This window comes from Telmatherina bonti (genome assembly GCF_933228915.1).
Source record: "Telmatherina bonti genome assembly, chromosome: 24".
Lineage (NCBI taxonomy): Eukaryota > Metazoa > Chordata > Actinopteri > Atheriniformes > Telmatherinidae > Telmatherina > Telmatherina bonti.
The window spans coordinates 20,839,024-20,857,689 of record NC_136633.1 but is presented as its reverse complement, the minus strand read 5'-3'; the positions used below and the strand labels follow the sequence as shown (position 1 = coordinate 20,857,689).

The 18,666-nt window shown below is 38.1% G+C and overlaps 3 protein-coding genes across 8 annotated transcripts; 2 read left to right on the top strand and 1 right to left on the bottom strand.

Annotated features, from left to right (window-relative positions):
* Positions 1-20: 20 nt before the first annotated feature.
* On the top strand, positions 21-5,060 carry prkag3a (protein kinase, AMP-activated, gamma 3a non-catalytic subunit). Of its 6 annotated transcripts, none has more exons than XM_079264227.1 (12): positions 23-133; positions 264-303; positions 466-564; positions 1,649-1,709; positions 1,814-1,872; positions 2,996-3,041; positions 3,145-3,199; positions 3,287-3,413; positions 3,499-3,664; positions 3,752-3,789; positions 3,877-4,023; positions 4,106-5,060. In XM_079264227.1, the coding sequence occupies exons 1-12, from the start codon at positions 108-110 to the stop codon at positions 4,220-4,222; spliced, it is 981 nt and encodes a 326-aa protein (XP_079120353.1). In that variant the 5' UTR covers positions 23-107; the 3' UTR covers positions 4,223-5,060. The 6 variants fall into 6 exon arrangements, with proteins under 6 accessions (XP_079120354.1, XP_079120353.1, XP_079120351.1 ...); XM_079264225.1 differs by having other exon boundaries at positions 24-133; positions 1,649-1,730; XM_079264226.1 differs by having other exon boundaries at positions 25-133; positions 2,996-3,056.
* Positions 5,061-6,190: 1,130 nt separating this feature from the next.
* retreg2 (reticulophagy regulator family member 2) lies at positions 6,191-14,941 on the top strand. Its single transcript, XM_079263754.1, has 9 exons — positions 6,191-6,434; positions 6,882-6,985; positions 8,316-8,346; positions 8,578-8,707; positions 8,796-8,880; positions 9,929-10,066; positions 10,178-10,272; positions 12,372-12,507; positions 12,591-14,941. Exons 1-9 carry the CDS (start codon positions 6,193-6,195, stop codon positions 13,364-13,366), a joined length of 1,737 nt encoding a protein of 578 aa, XP_079119880.1. The 5' UTR covers positions 6,191-6,192; the 3' UTR covers positions 13,367-14,941.
* A 403-nt stretch (positions 14,942-15,344) lies between these two features.
* On the bottom strand, positions 15,345-18,480 carry mdh1b (malate dehydrogenase 1B, NAD (soluble); the record flags this gene model as incomplete). The annotated part of the gene is made up of 10 exons (XM_079264123.1): positions 15,345-15,380; positions 15,461-15,600; positions 15,683-15,858; positions 16,108-16,249; positions 16,336-16,681; positions 16,747-16,915; positions 16,990-17,132; positions 17,207-17,341; positions 18,261-18,373; positions 18,459-18,480. 10 exons carry the CDS (start codon positions 18,478-18,480, stop codon positions 15,345-15,347), a joined length of 1,422 nt encoding a protein of 473 aa, XP_079120249.1.
* Between the last annotated feature and the right edge of the window lie 186 nt (positions 18,481-18,666).

Here is an 18,666-nt window from a genome sequence, read left to right as displayed (position 1 = left end):
CCTGGCCCAACATACCACCCGAGGACTCCTAATATAGACCCAACTGCTCGTAGCAGAGGGGAAGAAATCAGCCACCAGCGTTTGCTGCCGCGAAACCAACTTTTCCCATGGAGTTATGGATCCTCTGTCACAGGTGAAATGTTATTACAAGTAGAATTTAATAAGGAGTGCATATGAAGTTAAAGCTGTGATTGAAATCCAGAAATAAGTCGTCCTGTAACGGTTTTGAAAATATGTGGAGAGTTTGACTTGTTGTGTTGTAGGTGTCGGAAGAGAAGCGGGAAACGCAGAAGCAAAGTACTGGTATGTTAACTGCTGCTGGATTCTTCATGTGAACATTTATTATATTTAGATGTGCAGGTCTGTCTTGTTTGTGTGCATCAGCATATATCTGTAGACACACACACATATACCCATGCCTACATCTGCTTCCTTATTGATCAGCTGTTGTCATTTCTCCTAGAGGTTGATGCCACAGTCTACTTGAATTTCATGAAAAGCCACCGCTGCTATGACGCCATTCCAACCAGCTGCAAACTGGTCATATTTGATACAACATTGCAAGTAAGATCACAGATTTCCAACAGATGCATAAACTTAACAAAGCTGGGACACCGAGTACAATGGAAATAATAACAAAATTTTAAACTTATTGTTCAAGCAACATATGTAACAGAGATTTTTGTTTAACATTAGTTTTGATACTTAAACTTTTTTTTTTTTTCCTTACAATAGTACAATAGTTACAATAGTTAGACTTAAAATAAAAAAAATAAAAAAATGCAAAGCTTTTTTTGCTCGTCAAATTTCTTCATTTAAATTAAGAAAAACAACCCAGTAGCCAGACCATCATTCTGCTGCTATAATGCCCAAGACAAGTAAAAAGATCAATAAAAATTACAAAAAATTTTTTTACAAAGCAGTATTTTTAGTTATTTGAAAAAAAAAAACAATTTTTTTTAAATGGAAAAAAAATCCATTTTAAAAATGTGAAACAAAAAATCTTGACATTTGATTTGTCGATTGGATTTTCCAAACCCCTATTTGGTACATTATGAAACAAATAGTACACAAAATGGACTATTTACCAGCTGAGACAGGAAAACAAAACTATTTAAATGAAGTACATAGTTCTGTAAATGCTTACAGCAATACCTAAGAGGTCATGAAGCAAAATGATTCAAGTATCCTGCCTTTTATTTATTTATTTATTTATGTTTTACTTCCGGCAAGGCAGAGGTCAAGCTTTGATCTTTTAACAACATAACTCACAAAGTTATGGATGGATTGATGTTAAATTTTCAGGAACTCTTCGGAAGAGAATATAAAGATTTTGGGAGTGATCTGGATCCAGGAATTTTTTTAAATGACTTCTTACTATGGGGAAAGAGGCATCATTTTCATTAGTTTCTAATTCAAAGATAATGTTAAATTAAACAATTAAAAAATTACACAATTGAAAACAAAACAAACGTGCAAAACAAAAAAGAACAATAAAAAAAAAATGCATAGCTAGAGATATTGCAAGTTCTAAATATTTTGCAGTCACGAAATTTGAAATGAGCCTTTTTTTCCAAAAGGACTAGCTTATTTGTAAATATTTTGAGTTTTATTATGTGTTAAATTTCAATTTCATTCACCTGTTTAGGTGAAAAAGGCCTTTTTTGCACTGGTTGCAAATGGCTTGAGAGCTGCACCTTTATGGGACAGTAAGTTGCAGAAATTTGTGGGTAAGATGTTCAGTTATCATTATGAATATATTTCCAGCTCACAGTTTAAAAGAAAAAAGGAAAGAAATTCTTTTCTTTTCCAGGCATGCTGACCATTACAGATTTCATCAACATCCTCCATTGCTATTACAAGTCTCCCATGGTGAGGATAGCAGCTTAAAGCCACGTAACTTCTTATTTGACTGTTCTACAAAAGCAAGACTGACAGATTATGCAACGACAGATGTCTCGACGTGTGTGTGAAACACGCCGTACTTGTTTTGCAATGACTACAAACCATCCTGACACACAATCATAAACAATGCTTTTTTTATGCATGATTTTTATCATATTTACACATTTTGTAAGTAGCATTATTTATCTTTTCATTTTTAGTTATTAAAAGGTCTTTTTTCCATACTTGTTCTTCTTCAGTTTGTGTTTGTTTTATTAGCATTATGAGTCATTATGATCCAGTTCTGTTCAATCTGCTCACTTTGTGTGTCATATGTCCGATTTTATATCCTTTTATGTTCATCATTTCAGCAAGTCTGCATCAGTTTGTAACCAATCATTTGTGTCTGACATTGATTATATTTAATTTTCTTTTATTTTTTTTCTTTTTATAGACAAGTTTGCCCATTTATATAACATGTATGGTTTTTTTTTTTTGGACATCTTGCATCTGTTTCAGGTTGTTTAGTGTCTCTTCATAGCATTTTTTTTTCTGTCTCGTGTGATTCATTTAGCATATTAAGATCATTTGCTTTTAACTTGGTTGGTTTTTTGAAACATTTTGGTACTTTTACATCTATTTCTCTTTGCCTCTTTTATGCCATTTTGTCATAATTAGATGTTTTTTATTAAATCATTCTAATCGTTTTCAATGTTTTTTGTGTGCCATTTGGCCAGTTTTTGTTCAAATTCACATAACTGTCTTGTTTTTCTGTAGATGAGTGATATTTAGCAATACCCCCCCCTCTCTCTCTTCTTTTTCTGTGGGAATATTTATGCCTTTGTGTCTGTTTTGGGATGCATATTTGTATTTTAGTGAAGGCTCTCTGACTCTTGTGACCCCTTGGGCTTGCGCCGAGTTAGCCCACTAAGAAATCAGAAATGTTATAGGTTGTTCAACACAGTTTCTATTTGCTGTAAGCTGCAGAAAGTATTAAATGCATATAGAGGGGAGTAAAAAACAAGGTTGATACATATGTAGAGCTTGATTTATGAGCTGCCTCTCATGAGCTGCTCAAACTAATGACTCATGTTGTGTTTTCCCACTGAAGGTCCAGATGTATGGGCTGGAGAGCCACAGGATTGAGACATGGAGAGGTGATTCACTTCGAAGTAAATAACCAGCACAGATAAATGCCATTTTCTCTGCGCACACATCTCAGTGAATTTCCACATGAGCTCTCCCTCCTCTTCTGTTTAGATGTCTACTTACAGTATCCCAATCAGTTACTTGTTAGTATTTCTCCAGAGGCCAGGTGAGTGCACGCATCAATCGGTGCAAAGTCTGCTTGTCTTTTCCTGCAAGGCGGTAAATTCCTCTGTTATCTCTTCTCCTGCTGTAGCCTCTTCGATGCCATCTATTCCTTACTGAGGCACAAAATCCACAGGCTGCCTGTCATCGATCCCGAGTCTGGAAATGTCTTGCACATCCTGACTCACAAAAGAATCCTCAAGTTCCTCCATCTATTCGTGAGACGGCTTTAAGCTGAGGTTTCCTGAAAAAGGAAATGCATGAGCTTCCATAACTGTAAGGTGTTTGTTTGGATACTTTCAGGGGAAAAAGCTTCCCAGGCCTGCATTCCTCCAGAGGCAGATCCAGCAGCTGGGGATAGGAACTTTCAGAAACATCGCCACCATTCAGCAAACAGCAACACTTTATGATGCCCTCTCTGTATTTGTAGAAAGGCGGGTGTCGGCACTCCCTGTGGTGGATGAACAAGGTATCATTTTCACAGTAAGCTTTTTTTTTTTTTTGCATGTATTTCTCAGCTTTGGAGGCTAATTAAAAAAAACAAACTACTTTTCAGGCAGGGTGGTTGCACTCTACTCAAGATTTGATGTCATTGTGAGTATCATAGAGGTTTCCCGTCAGACTATTTGTCGAAACACCTGCAGAGTTTGCTGTTTTTCTGAACCAATCTGTGTTTGGTAGAACCTTGCAGCCCAGAAGATTTATAACAATCTGGACATGACGATGCAGGAAGCCATTCGCAGACGCTCGTGTTATGTCGAGGGTGTGATCAAGTGCCATCCAGATGAAACTTTGGAAACCGTGATAGAGCGGATAGTCACAGCTGAGGCAGGTGTTTTTCTGCCCTTTATCAGATTTTTCATCATTTCAGGATAATAAAGAGGATCTCTCGTTTTCTTCTTTCGCCCAGGTCCATCGGCTGGTCTTGGTGGACAAGGCTGATGTAGTAAAGGGCATCATCTCTCTGTCAGACCTACTGCAGGCCATGGTCTTAACCCCTGCAGGTATTGATGCCCTTGTGTCCTAACACCAGAAGACAGAGGTTCCCCCTCCCCCTCTTTACTCAGACTACAGTCTTGGCAGTGCATCATGGAAGTGAACCAAAAACCTTGTTTGCTCAACATCAAGAGATTTTAAGGAGAAAACAGCGCATAGATTTGCTTTCACAGATCCCATCTGCTTAGGCTGATTCATTTTAACAAGATTTCAATGGACTGGTATGACTGGTGTTTGGGTTGTTCAGAAACTGACAAGGGAGATGATAAGAGAAGAAACATTTCCTGGTTCTGATGCAATTTATAATTAAATGTCTTCTGCAATTATTGACTTTGTCAAATATTTATGGACCGCTTAATTTGGTGCCCTAATGTATCTTCAGACTTCCCCCTCGCCCTGCAAAAATTGATTCATGTTTACTCTGTGATACTATGTTTCTGCAATCAGTTTTTATTACCTGTTGATTTTTTTCCAAAGTGCATCATGATAGGATATAAGCTGCATTTTAAAATAAATAAACCTTTTTAAAAAATGTGTAAACTAACTGTAAAGAGACTGCAGAGATTTTTCAAGTTGTGTGTTGCGTGTGTTTGTTGGTGCTCACCTTTATGTAACATCTCTAACAGAGCAGGAACTGTAACCACATGGTAGTAGACTTTCAGGCTTTCTTTAACCCTGTCCTCCCAACATGGTAAACAAGGAAACACGTGACCACGTTTTTTTTTCTTATCTATGACGGGCCTGATCAGCCATCCGCCCATCTGTGCTTCTATCGTGGCGATAACAAGTAGCAAGAGATTCTCGACAACCAAAACGGAACTAAGAATTTTCTTCAGAACAAAACACATTAAATGTAATTTTACTTTCTCTACATTTTCAATGCTGAAGTGATGTTTCTTGACAAGGTAATTAACTGCAAAAATGTTTGAACAGTTTTCCATGCATACTTTGCATACCATAAATATAATTTTCAAGTGTTTAACACTTGAAAATTATACCAACAAACACCAATAACACCAACAAACACTGTTTGTTGGTGTTATTTCTATTTTATGAATAATGATTAAAAAGACAAAAAATTATAGACTTATGCATTTAGTTAGTTGTGGCTTGTATAATGACTGTTTTAAATGTATTTTTCCTTTGTTGTTTTTTTTTTTTTTTTTTTTTTTTTTTTTTTTAAAGCAGCCATAAGGTTTATTGTTATTGAATGACCATTGCAATCAAACTAATAAAAATGAAGTAATTATTATTTTTTTTTTTTTTTTTAAATAATTATACCCATAGATGTCTTCATTTTTGTACTGTTAACCACCAAATAAACCACTACTTGAAAGATTGCAGGGGTGCAAAACAAAATAATCCAGTGAGCTACGGGCCAAACGCTGTAGCTTTAAGGATGAAACACAAGAAAATGCACAAAGTTATTTTAATTAATGTTCAACAGCAAATACACTGTATTTTTTCCTATCTGGGCAAATAAAAAATCAATATGGCAATAGAACAATGAAGCCATAGTTAGAGGGGCAAGAAACAATCATTACAGCCAGTAAACTTTAACCAAGTGTCAACAACCAGAAACAGTGCATGTGGAACAAGGCAAGTTGTTGTTACTTAGTGGAAAACATGGAGTTAATCTTTGGTCATTACCAGTCTCCATGTTGGGTTGCACCTGGCTCACTGACAATGTCATTGAGGTGTGAGTCAGTCAAACTTCCTCTGAGTCTGGTCTTAATGGGATTCATGACACTGAAAGTGTCTTTTCATCAAGCTCTGCAGGGCATTAATATAAACAATGAGTTAAGGGCCAAAAGCAAAGTGCTGGCGGGCCGATTTGGGCGCGTGGTCCCACTTTAGGCACCCAGACGATTACGTAACACAAATCCTCTTATTTTGAAAGTCCAAACCGGACATGCAAGTTTATTTAAGCCGATCCCGCTTCACACTCCTCTTTCCATTTACCCCGTGATCTCCAAAACAACATAACAAAGTGGGGGAAACATGGCGAGCGGCGAGGAGGCCAGAAGACGCCCCTCTTCGGTCGGCCTGGAAGAACTCTTCCCCGCCGGAGCGTCAGAGCAAGCCTGCGCGGACGGGAACCCGGAGCTGGAGCGTCTGCGGGAGCGTCTTCAGGCTTGGTTATCGCAGTACGAAGCCCCGCTGCTATGGGTGCAGAGGCTGCTGGTCTGGGAGAGGCCGCTTTACAGCATCTCCGTCGCCCTGACCCTAAACACATTGTTCTGGTACTCTGACAAGTTTCTGTTTTAATCCCATTCAGTTGATAAGGCTGTTGTGAAGTAGACCATTAACCCACCGGCTAATGTCAGCGAGGATATTACGAATAAATGTCAAGATAAGTTAGTTAATCCCACGTCTTTAGCTTAATGCTAACGTAGCTTGCCAGACACTTTATATGCACGGAAATGTGGCGTTGTCTCTATAAAGACATAAAATTGTTGCGGCAATTAGAGAAACATGGTTATTTTAAGCTATTAAACCTGTTACCAGTTTAATTCAAGCTCGTAATCGTGTCGTGCTGAATTGATAAGGCCTCGTTGACCAGCTGTCAGGAGCAGACTGACATTATCTTTCCTCAATTCAACAACAGCAGCTGATACTAGTGCAAACCTGACAGCAAGCCCTGATATCAATGTGTTTTCATCTTTATCATCTGTTTTGTTTCTTCACAGGCTTCTGTCTTCCACCTCCCTACGGCCCCTTTTCCTGCTGAGTGTGTCCCTGCTGGGACTAATGCTACTGGAGAGATGGAAGCCCCAGTTACCCATCATTACTGGTGAGTCCATGCCTTCCATTCAAATCTAAGAAAAAATTATTAAAGTAGCGCAAAATGCTTTACATATATTAAAGTTTGATGACAAACTGAGTTGGAAACCTCAGATTGATTACCTGTGTGGAAAAATAGCCAGAAGTGTTGGTATTCTAGCAAAATGTAGATATATATATTAAATTACCTTATACAATGCTGTAGTATGACCATATTTCAATTATTGTGTGGAAGTCTATTTGACCATATTTAAGACTACTTTGCAAAGACTAGTTATTCTACAAAACAAAAAGGCCATAAGGGTTATCAATCATGCAGGTTTAATGGATCGATTTTGTGACTTGGTTCAGTTTAAAATAGCTTAATTTATGTTCAAAGTAAAAAGATGACATAATATACAAAAGATGTTTAAAGACAGAGTTGCTGTGTACAATCTGAGAGGTAAAGCTATGTTACAGAAACCATATGCACGCACCGCCCTAAAAAGCAGATGTGTTTCCATTATGGAGTAACTTTATGGAATGGACTAAGTGATAATTTAAAGTTATGTAATAACATTATTCAGTTTTAAAAAATATACGAGAAAATTTTTGGGGGGATAAATATATTAAAGAAGAAAATTCATGATTTATTTTGCTGCTTTATATTTTGCCATCTGGCTGATGACTTTCAGTATGTAAACTGTGTATATAGCCATATAACGGTGTAAATTAGACTGTAAATAAGGAGTAGTATTTAAATAAGCCTTGGCCTTCCTTCTGCTCCTTCTCAAACAAGGTAAAATGTTACACAAATGTGCATCCTTGTTTTGTATTATATATGTGTTTGAAATAAATAATAATAATAATAAAAAAAAAAAAAAAAAGTAAAACAACTAGACACAATCATTCACACACACACACTCACTGAACACACTCCCAATACCATGTTGCATGGCAGAACTCTAAAGTAATCTTCTGTCTCTTAAACAATAATAATATGAAAAGAATAAACATCTGGCTTGGCAAACTGAGGAAACAATATGCTGGGGATCCTTTAACACCAAGCTGACCCATAACCATAGAGCGTGTCACCACTGGAACGGCCACGACTCAGGGTTGGCCCAGATCCGCACCACAGCCAAATGGCTGCGATGCAAGGGCCAACCTGTGAATGGCCGTTCCCATAGCAACGACCTGGCCAAATGAGTAGGCATAGCCATTGACAATATATGTGGCATTGTTATGTGCATTACTCTGGATAAATAATTCTGTGGTTTCCTCTCTTCCAGTCAGTGTTTGAGTGCTTGATTTTCTCCTCAGTCGTCTTTATTGGTCATTTTCTGTTTTCTTTCCTGCAGTGCAACACATAGAGGCTCGCCCTGTACAAAGGTGCGTATCCAACAAGTTTAGGAGATTTTTCTTTGACTTAAGTCTTAACAATCCAAACTATTTCTCATTTTTTTAACGTCATTCTTCTTAAATATGTCGTTTAGTGAACCAGGAACGCTTCCACTCCCCAAGCATAACTTAAAACACCTTAAGCACAGATTTGTTTTCTTTGACACGTGTTAATTTAGTCTTCTCGTGTTTGTTTTTGTGTGCGTTGTGGTTTGAACACAGTGAAACAATGAGCTCAGAGCAGCGTCTGCTTAGTATTCCTGAGCTCAGCCATCACCTTGCTGAGAGCTACCTGACCTGCTGCCTGTACCTCCAGGAGATGTTGCAGTACAAGCAGCAAAACCACGGCAAGGTGTGCAGCCTGTCAGGAATTTTTACATCTTTTTAAAGTGAAATGTGAACACTTTTATTTAAAAATCTGTCTTTTTTTTGTTTCCCAGTTCTGTGTCATGATGTGCAGCGGCTGTTTTGTGCTTGCTGTTGTTGGGCATTACGTACCAGGAATCATGATCTCTTATATTATAGGTGAGTCATTACTTGTCTACTTGACTGTCTGGTTGAGTGTATGTGGTTATAGGTAAAGATAGCAATCAGTGGTGTGATAAACCAGATACACAGACAGAATCCTGAAGTTAATAGGTCACGGGGAAGGGTTGGATTGTGTGCGTGTGTGTTTTTAAGTGTGAACCTGTTTATGTTGCTAAGCACTCTGATATGCTTCAGCATGAAAAGGGCTGTACAAATAAAGTTTAATCTGATTACATTGATTTCTATATAGAATTGTCTTTTTAAAGATTTAATAGACACAGCAGTGCTTTGTTTGTAAATCGGTAAAATGCAGTCCTTCCTCTATTGCATTTGAAGAATCATGACTTAAAGACACATTACGTAACTTTTTGACCTTAAAACTCCGCATTCCAGACTCGTTTGATGACACGGTGACATCTATCATGTGCATTTCGGTAGGGATTGCTGCCCTGCAGCGTTCTGAGGCAGGGAAACACAACTATACAACTTTTTCATCTGGGACGCTTGAAAACTTTTATAAAAATACTGTCTGTTTTGAACTGTTGCTGATTCAGCAAAGAAATGCAGGAAGATAAAAAGAGTCGTTGTAAAACTGTCGTTTGCTTTAACTCACCTTTATTTATAAAACCCTTTAAAACAAAGAAAGTTGGGACAAAGTGCTGCACATTAGCCAAAAATTACGAGATAAATAAATAACACAATAAAACAATACAAGAAAAAAAAAAAAAAGAAATGAAATAATGAAACAAAATACATAAATAGTAAATAAATCCAAAATATAACACACTGACCAGAAGCAGACTCACACTGGGTTAAAAGCCAAGGAATAACAATGCGTCCTAAGATAAGTTTGTTTAATGTGGAGGGGAAGCTCCTTCCCACAGTTTAGGACCAGCAACAGAGCTGCTGGTTGGAGAGAGCTAACTAGTCAGGTAGGATGCAAGCTGGATGCCGAATTAACCGTTGATCGAAGTGGCAAACTTTCTGTAGTGCGTCTTTAAAAAGTGTAAAAGGAATCCAGTTAATAAAGTAATCACCTTTTCAGTCTTGAGCGTGCTGCTGTGGCCATTGGTGGTATACCATGAACTCATCCAGAGGATGTACACTGGCTTGGAGCCGATCCTGATGAAGCTGGACTACAGCATGAAGGGAGAAACGGAGCACCGCAAGCACGACAAGAGGAGTGAGTGTTACTGGAGCACCTTTTTTAATATGTGTGGCCATAATACAACACTTGATTGTACATTTCCCCTTCGTAGCATGTTGAGCGTGTGCGTTTGTTTTTGTTTAACAGAGATAAAGAAGGAGGCGGAGGAGGGAGACGAGCCAAGAGCAGAAACTGAGAGTGAAAGTGAAGTGGAGGAGGAGTTGTCTTGCTTTGCTCCAACAGTAAGGGACACACAGCTGAGAAATTAAATATTAATACATACATAAGAGTATTTATTCAGCTTAAAAATGTCAAATCACCACAGGAAGCAGCACAGCTGCAGTAATGTGCTACGTAGGGAGTGCTGAAGTCAGCACTGACCTCTGAACGTGGAGTCATGTCAGTGGCATGAAACAGTGCTGTGTCTTACAACTTAAAGGATTATCTTTCTTGTATGACCACATTCCTTTAAAACAACTGAAAGCTGTCTAAACCTGCAGGTCAGTTCATTAAAGAACTGTATGTTATGTCGGGTAGATGTTCCCAGGGTTGTTCACATCTTAAAAGAAAGGCGGCATGTAGCTACATCTAGTTATCTGCACCTTAGATGTCAGAGCGATAAAAACTCAGCCAATAATCATGAGTTTCTGTTCAAAATACATCTTGAGGCACCTGCTGAAGGCTTGCATGAGCACATGCCTGAAAACTGTCCGGGAGCAGTTTTGGTGAAGTTTTGGTGAAGCGCAGTAAAGGTTTCATCGCCCATGCGGGCAAACAGACGGAAATCCTGCCGGTAGCACTTCATGGAAGGATCTGCGTCCAACTGGACAGTCCACTAGCACCTTCCTACGATGTCCTCTACTGTTTGATTTCATGCTTGTGTTGTTCTCACTCATATGTAAGTCGCTTTGGATAAAAGCCTCTGCTAAATGACTTAGAATAGAATAATATAGAAACCACGGCTTTACTATTTGCACGTGTATGTCGACATACTATTAAAGTGCGTTGTAGCATACCAACACTGAACACAGTGCAGTGAAGTAAGGCTGAACAGTAGAGGTCGGTGCTGTTTGCTCGTTTCTTTTTCATGTACAAGCTTGGATGAAATGTTGCGTAGTGAAGCCATCAGGGTTTGATGGAAATCAAAGCTCAAGCAGTTTTACAGGCACGGTTTGATTTTTAAATTCTGATTTTACATGATAAAATATTTGAGTATCTTAAAAACAATGAAGAAATTTGTTGTTTTTAGTCTGAAAATTTGAGCCAATGTAGTTTAAAGTTAATGACAAATTTTTTTTATTTATTTTTTTTTTTAAAAAGCCTTCTCAATAGGTATTGAATCAAAAATCTTGTTTTTCTTCTTAAAATGAGTCATTTCTATCTACTTGACATGGATTCTCACATATTCAAACCACTGTTTTTAATGTCAACTAGATGAAAGTACACAAAAATTACTCATTTTAAGAGAAGAAAAACAAGATTATAGATTCAATACTAATTGAAAAGGCTTTTTTTAAATGACATTTTTCTGTCATGAATTGCTGAACCTTTCAACTAAATCACCCTGGCTCAAATTTTCAGACTAAAAATGACTTAATTTCTTAATTTTTTAAAGATACTTAAATAGTTCATCACACAAAATCAAACTATGCCTGTAAAACTGATTTGATTTGATTTAAAAAAAAAAAAAAAAAAAAAAAAAAAAAAAGGTACAAACATTCATGAGTCATAAATGACTCATTTTAAGAGAAGAAAAACAAGATTTTTGATTGAATACCTATTAAAAAAGGTGGGGGTTATTTTTTTTTTTTTTTTTTTTTTTTTAAACATTTTTTCTGTCATTAACTTTAAACTAAATTATCGTGGCTCAAATTTTCTAAAAATGACTAATTTCTTCAATTTAAAAAAAAAAATATATATATTCAATATTTAAATACTTATTGAAAAGGCTTTTTTTTTTTTTTATATGAGATTTTTCTGTCATGAATTGCTGAACCTTTCAACTAAATCACCCTGGCTCAAATTTTTTTTACTAAAAATGACAAATTTCTTAATTTTTAAAGATACTTAAATAGTTTATCACGTAAAATCAGAATTTCAAATCAAACCATGCCCTTAAAACTGGCAGGGTTTGATTTTTAAAAAAGTAACATGCACTACGGTGTCTCTAAATGGACAAATAATTGCATGTGAAGCTAGTACCCTCTGTACACAAATAAGTACACATTCAAGAAGACACAATGTCAGCCATGTTTACACATTTACCCTTTAAAATAACTTTGATATTTGAGGTTTTTCACTGTTGTGGAAAGAGTGATTGATGCATGTCTGTTATCGCCAGGTGGATGTGAAAACTACGGCTCTGGCCATGGCCATCACAGACTCGGAGTTGTCTGATGAAGAGGTGTCCATACTGGAGAGTGGGGGCTTCTCTGTGTCTAGAGCCACCACTCCTCAACTCACTGACGTTTCTGAGGGTAAGTCTTATTTTCTTTTCGCTTGATCGCAGTTTGATGAGGTTGTGTTTGTTTTTTCTTCCATCATCTCTTTTCTGTTTCAGACTTGGACCAGCAGAGTTTACACAGCGATCCAGAGGAGTCCTACCTGCGCGACCTCCCTGAGTTCCCCTCGGTTGAGGAGTTTCCATCCATCGACCACAATCTGCTTCATTTTCCTCTGCGAGTTCCAGGCCAAGGAGACGCAGTCCAGGCCGGTGCTCAGTCAGAAGCTGAGCCGCTGAGTCCCGTCAGCCTCCTTATCCAACACCTGGCCTCACCTTTGCACTTTGTTAACACGCATTTCAACGGACATGGACGACCACCCGGAGCTGAGGAGGGCATGTTGCCGGCTGCGGGCGTACGGGAGGAAGCACACAGGCAGGAGGGAGAGGAGAAGGGAACTGCGGTAACCGAGAGTGCACAGCGGTCCTTGGAGGCATTGAGTCAAGAGATAGTTAACACGGCCATCTCCACCGTTGTGCAGAACACTCTGTCAGCCCTGCTGGGCTCCGGCGAGGCCAGCGAGGAGCCCTCCTTGGCTGAGTTCCTTCCCACTGAATCCCCACCGGGCGCTCTGGACACCCCCGCTCTATCCCCCGACACCACCGCTGACACTACAGTTGAGGCACTAGGACCTGACGAGGACGTGGAGGAAGCGGTTACGCCGGAAAGCGGAACTGGCGAGGACTTCCCGGACGACACACTAGTTCCCACCGAAGAAGAGGACTTTGAGCTTTTGGACCAAAGTGAACTGGAGCAGTTGGATGAGGGACTGGACAGACAAGCGGGGGGAGGAGCTCCAGACACACCTCCATCTCCTCAACATCCTCAGTCATAGCTCCTCCCTTCACCTCCACATTCAACTGTTTTTTTTTTTTTTTTTTGTTTATTTGTATGTTTAAAAAGTACATTAGATACATACCCCTATATCCAACACATTAATCAAGGAGTTTGGCATTTAATACTGTTGGCTGGCGATGGAGCGGCTGATGGTTGAGATACTTGGCGCGTTCTGCTTTCATAGCCTCATATGTCTAAAGCCTGCTAAGCTTTGGTACCTGACTTGTTTCTTGTCTTGGGTTAAGAGTTATGGAGACATCGTTATTGTTTCTGGTTGCATAAAATGTCAAATCCAAGCCTGTTTTAAACCGCGTTCTCCAGGTTACAATAATGATGCCTTTATGTTCTGATGCCTTAGCTTCCAGGTTAACCCAAACGCTATGCTTTCATCAAGAAGCAGATGCCTGTTTAGATGGTTTATGGAGAGTTGAAATGTTGGAAATGCAATATAACTATTAATATATACTATAAATTATTTAATTTAATGCCCAGCTAGTGAAACTTTACCCATAATGATTGTGTTTTAATCACACCAAATACATCTGGATTTAAGGTTGTAGATTCCCAGAGTTGGAGGAGGAAAAGATTAATCCCGAAATGTACGTCAAGAGTTTTACACTTTTGAAACATTAAGTCACCTGTTGCTTGAAAATGTAATATTTGACATTCATGGATGTTGGTAACTGGTAAACTTATACACATAAGTGACCTCATGCAAGGCAAGATGGGAGAGAAGTCCGTGTGTTTCCTCTCTGTGATGGATGCCACATTTTTTTTTTTTTTTTTTTTTACTGACATCTGTGAATAGAATTCAGATCATACATCCACGTGTAACTAATCCATGTGATTGAATTTTCTCCTGGTCTAAAAATGTTTTAAAACGATAGCTAGGCCTGTTTGTATGGTCGTCATTGGGATATAAATAAAAAAGCCAGCCTCCTTTTGTTCTTGCATGCGGTGCCTCAAGCATGCATCCAGATCGGAGGTCAGTTTTAAAGTTTCTTTTTAAAAGAATCATTACTTTCATTAAACATGCTATATTCGGCCGACGCAAGTGTAAGACTAAGAAAGAATCTGCATTTGATTGTACGGAAAGGCCTATTTTTGCTTTTTTTTTTTTAAACCACTCGGCATCCAAATCTCAGGGGTGGGCTGTACAAAGTGAATATAACGTTGCAGAATATGTGTCCATTTCCTGACCTGTCTTAGTGCGCTGTATTTGTACTAACCTCTCCTTTTCTCCCCCAGTTGTGTATAGTGTAGAAATGCAAAGAAAAGAAAAAAGGAAAGTGTATTTTCTGCATGTAAAAAAACAGCACTCTGTTCCAGTTCTCCTTGTCAGCAGACAAAGTACTGCACAATTTGTGAAACAGGAAAAACAAAAAAAAGACAGACTTATTTTGGACTCTTTAGGATAAAAGATCCCATTAGATTCAGTTTGTTTGATATTTCAGCACCAACAGCGGGAATAAAAAATGTGATGTTTTGAAGCCAGCCCAGCTGTTAATGGAGATGGGGGGTGAGTGATTACATCATATGTAGAAAACGACGTTAAGAGACTAGTTTGTGTAAAGTTGTCGTGTTTTATGCTTAAATACTGCTTCTTGAATATTGAATATATATATATATATATATATATATATATATATATATATATATATATATATATATATATATGAACTAACAAACTGTAAAATTTAAAAAAAAAAGGAATATATTTTCTAATTTCTCCTTTTTCCACAAAGTACTCAGTTTGATCTTTTACGTCTGAACATCCAGCCGTGTTGGAAGAGTTTTCCGAAGCAGTGAAGGTCTTTTGTCATGAAACTGGTCGAATAAAACTACAACTCCAATTGTCAAAGTAAAGAGAATAAAAGCACAAACTGAAACAAGTTGTGGGCATTGAAGTTTTCTGACCTTTGAGCATATTTTGTTTGTTTTTGACGAAAGCTTTTTCTGATGTCGGTTAAATGTCTTTATTGATGCAGCTGTTCTGATCCAACTTCTTTTTCCTGGCACAAAATGGAAACAAGCTGTTATTACGTAATACTTGCTTAAAATGTGCCAAACTCGGTTCAGTATTGTGACAAACCTGTTGCAGTTCGTTTGCACAAATCTTAAGTGTCTCCTTCAGCTCGTCTCCAACATTCACATTAAGCAGCAGGGACCATTTCCCGTCTCTGATTGTAACTGGAAACGACAGGATGATGTCATCTGGGAGGTTATAAATGCCTGGAAGTAAAAAAAAAAACCAAAACATATTGTAAAACAAATCAATTGGATGCAGATTTCTGATTTAAAATCCTGATCTGACCTGGGCAAAGTATTCCCACAGACAAGACCTCATCCGGACCGCCAGCACCATTCCACGCCTTCAAGACTCTGAGGATTCCATTTGCGGTGGATGCAGCAGCTGCTCGGCCTGTCGCCGAAGTCACTGCTTCACGCCGGCGACGCACCAGGTGTAGAAATTCTGTTTCCAGCCACTTCCTGGGAAGAGAGTCAGAGAGCCTTTTTGGCATGTCACAGCGCAGATTGTAAGGCCAGACGTATTGTGCAAGCAGTGTTTGCACAGGCTGAAACCACAGCAGAGATCTTTTTGGTGGACAGTTTTGGGGTTTGAAGACTCAGAAGATCAAACCTACGTTTGTTTATCAGGCTGCATTCACTAATTGGTGATAATTAAACTGTAAGATTAGTTTAATCATTAAAAATCTTAGTTTTCCCTTTGCAGCTGACCTGTCATGACAAATCTTGAGGACTGCTTGGGAAAAGAAAGTCGGCCCTTTGATTGGCCCATCATAGTTGAAAACTCTCGCCCTCTGGAGGTCGATGTGGAAAATGCTGCTGATGTTTCCCCACACAATGACATCTGTGACATCTGTGGCATAAAAATCGAGAAGATCAATCAGGCTTCTAAGACTCTGGTGTCAAAATGAAATGGAAACATAAAAAAAAAAAAAATACCTGATGACTTCACTTTAATTTTTTCAGCAATGATAGCCCTGGCTTCATTCTCCAGCTGTGTTGCCGGGGCAACAATCTGGTGGCTGTCAATGGAGCTTGCATTGTCCGCAAGAAGCCAACATCTCAGGTTGATAAATGAGTCTCCAGACACAATCACCTTCACCTGCTTGTTGGCCCGTGCGTCGATGAGTTTCCCGTACTCTCGGTACCGCTCTGAGATTTCCCTCCTCACTCTCCGCGTCTTCTCCTCATCACTTCCATTCTCTCCATCTGCGGTAAAATCATCCAGCAGGACGATGACATCTGCTTCTTGGAAAGCTTGGTCCAGACCAGTGTGAACAGTCACCTGGAGATACCGTTCAATGACTTTTCTGACACAATCCAGCCATTAAAACATTCTGAAAGTGATACCTCACGCAGTGTTGCAAGTGCCAGATCCTCCGTCTCCTCTCTCAGCTCCTCTAATTCCTCTTCATCTCCGTTTAGCTGCAAGAGGTGAAGGCTGATTGCAGCAACTTTGGGGAACACTTCACCAGTCAAAAGATATGGGATCAAAATGCAGGATGTTGGGCTGAGAGCACTGGAAAAACACATCTATAAACTGAGATTCTTAGCACTTAAGGCATGCTTGTTTTTTTTTCCAGATTAACCTACCCTGTGATCCATATGCGAAGAGGTTGAATAAGACTGAGTCGATGCTTCTCTTCCTCTACGAGGCTTATCTGGGTCTCCAGGTTCTCTGCTGCAATTCTCAGCATAATTTCTGTGGGCATGTCGGATGTGATGCCGTAGTAGTCCTGAACAATCACAAATCAGAACCATTCTTTTGTGTCCAGAAGCGATTTTCAGCTAGAAAATGCTCAGTTTCTACCTGGCAGTGCTTTAAGAAGTCACTAAAGCCCCCTAAGATCATCCCTTTGCCTCCTTGCTCCACCAACTCCCTCCAAACCAAAGGAGAGCTCTCATGTTTCCAGCCATTTCTTTTGCAGGTGGAATCCAGCCATTCCTGTTAGAGAGGCAATACAGGAGCTTCAATAAAGAAGCATAATATATATATATATATATATATATATATATATATATATATATATATATATATATATGTAAAAAAAAAAAAAAAGAACATATATATATATATATATATATATATATATATATATATATATATATATATATATATATATATATATATATGTAAAAAAAAAAAAGAACAGCTTAAAGAATGAAAGAAATAATAAATGGGAACGTAAATAGAAATAGGTACAGTAATAAGTAAATTTCACACCTTTCAATTTGCAGAAAGATCTTTCATATCCCCCATGCTGCTCTAAAACTGTCACCTCTTTAATAATGTGGAAGATGTTTACTAATAGTTTCTTTTTAACTCAGTTACCCTGGGGAACCTATGATCAAATCTGTCTGAAATTGTTATTTATGATCTAAAGAGACAAGAGAAACAACACAAGGAAAATCTTGCGCAATAAACATCAAATCCAAATGTTTTTGTGTTATGATTTGAAAAACAGTGTATTTTAGACACAAAACAAAAAATGTTATTGTGTAGTTTCATTTAAAAATGTTTATAAATGTATATTCAAGTGTATATTTGCATGTTTTTGCAAACCTTAAGACTATGTATGTAATCTCTTTTGCCTTTTGAATTTTCCTAATTAATTTCCTCCATTGCTTTTGTAATTATTCGGACATATGGAATTATGCATTTCAAAGGAATATAACTATAATTTAGTCATAATGTAAAGGAAAACGCTGCTGTTCTTGTTTATCTGTTTATTAGATTTACATCTTTTAACCACGAATATAAAAATACTTACAATAGTGACAGTTGATATCTTGTGTCAACAATAGAATGGATTTGGAAATTTGAAAAGTATAACACTTAAAAAAGACGAAAAAACAAGTATTACCTCCCATTCACCCGGCAGGATGGATATCTTGTGGACCCTGTACTTTGGCAGAGATCGCTGCAAAGTTTCTGCTAAAAGTTCCGCTTTGGCATAATAAGGGCAGTCTGCCTTGCCTGTAGATGTAATAATCGGAAAATGAGAGATTGATAACAAAATGCAGACACATTTCAGAACATAATCACTGGAATCAAACTTTACCAGCAAGCACAAATTTAGCCATGCTATGCGGAAAGCATCGGTTGCTAGGAAACACTGGACATTGTGCGTTATTGAGTCGGTGTAGAAAACACATGAAAACAAAACAATATCAGGAAGTGTGATGATATTTGTTAGAATTTTTAGACTGTGAATATGTAATTTATTTTGTGTGTTGAACACATTTATTTACACTGAATACAATTTTTTT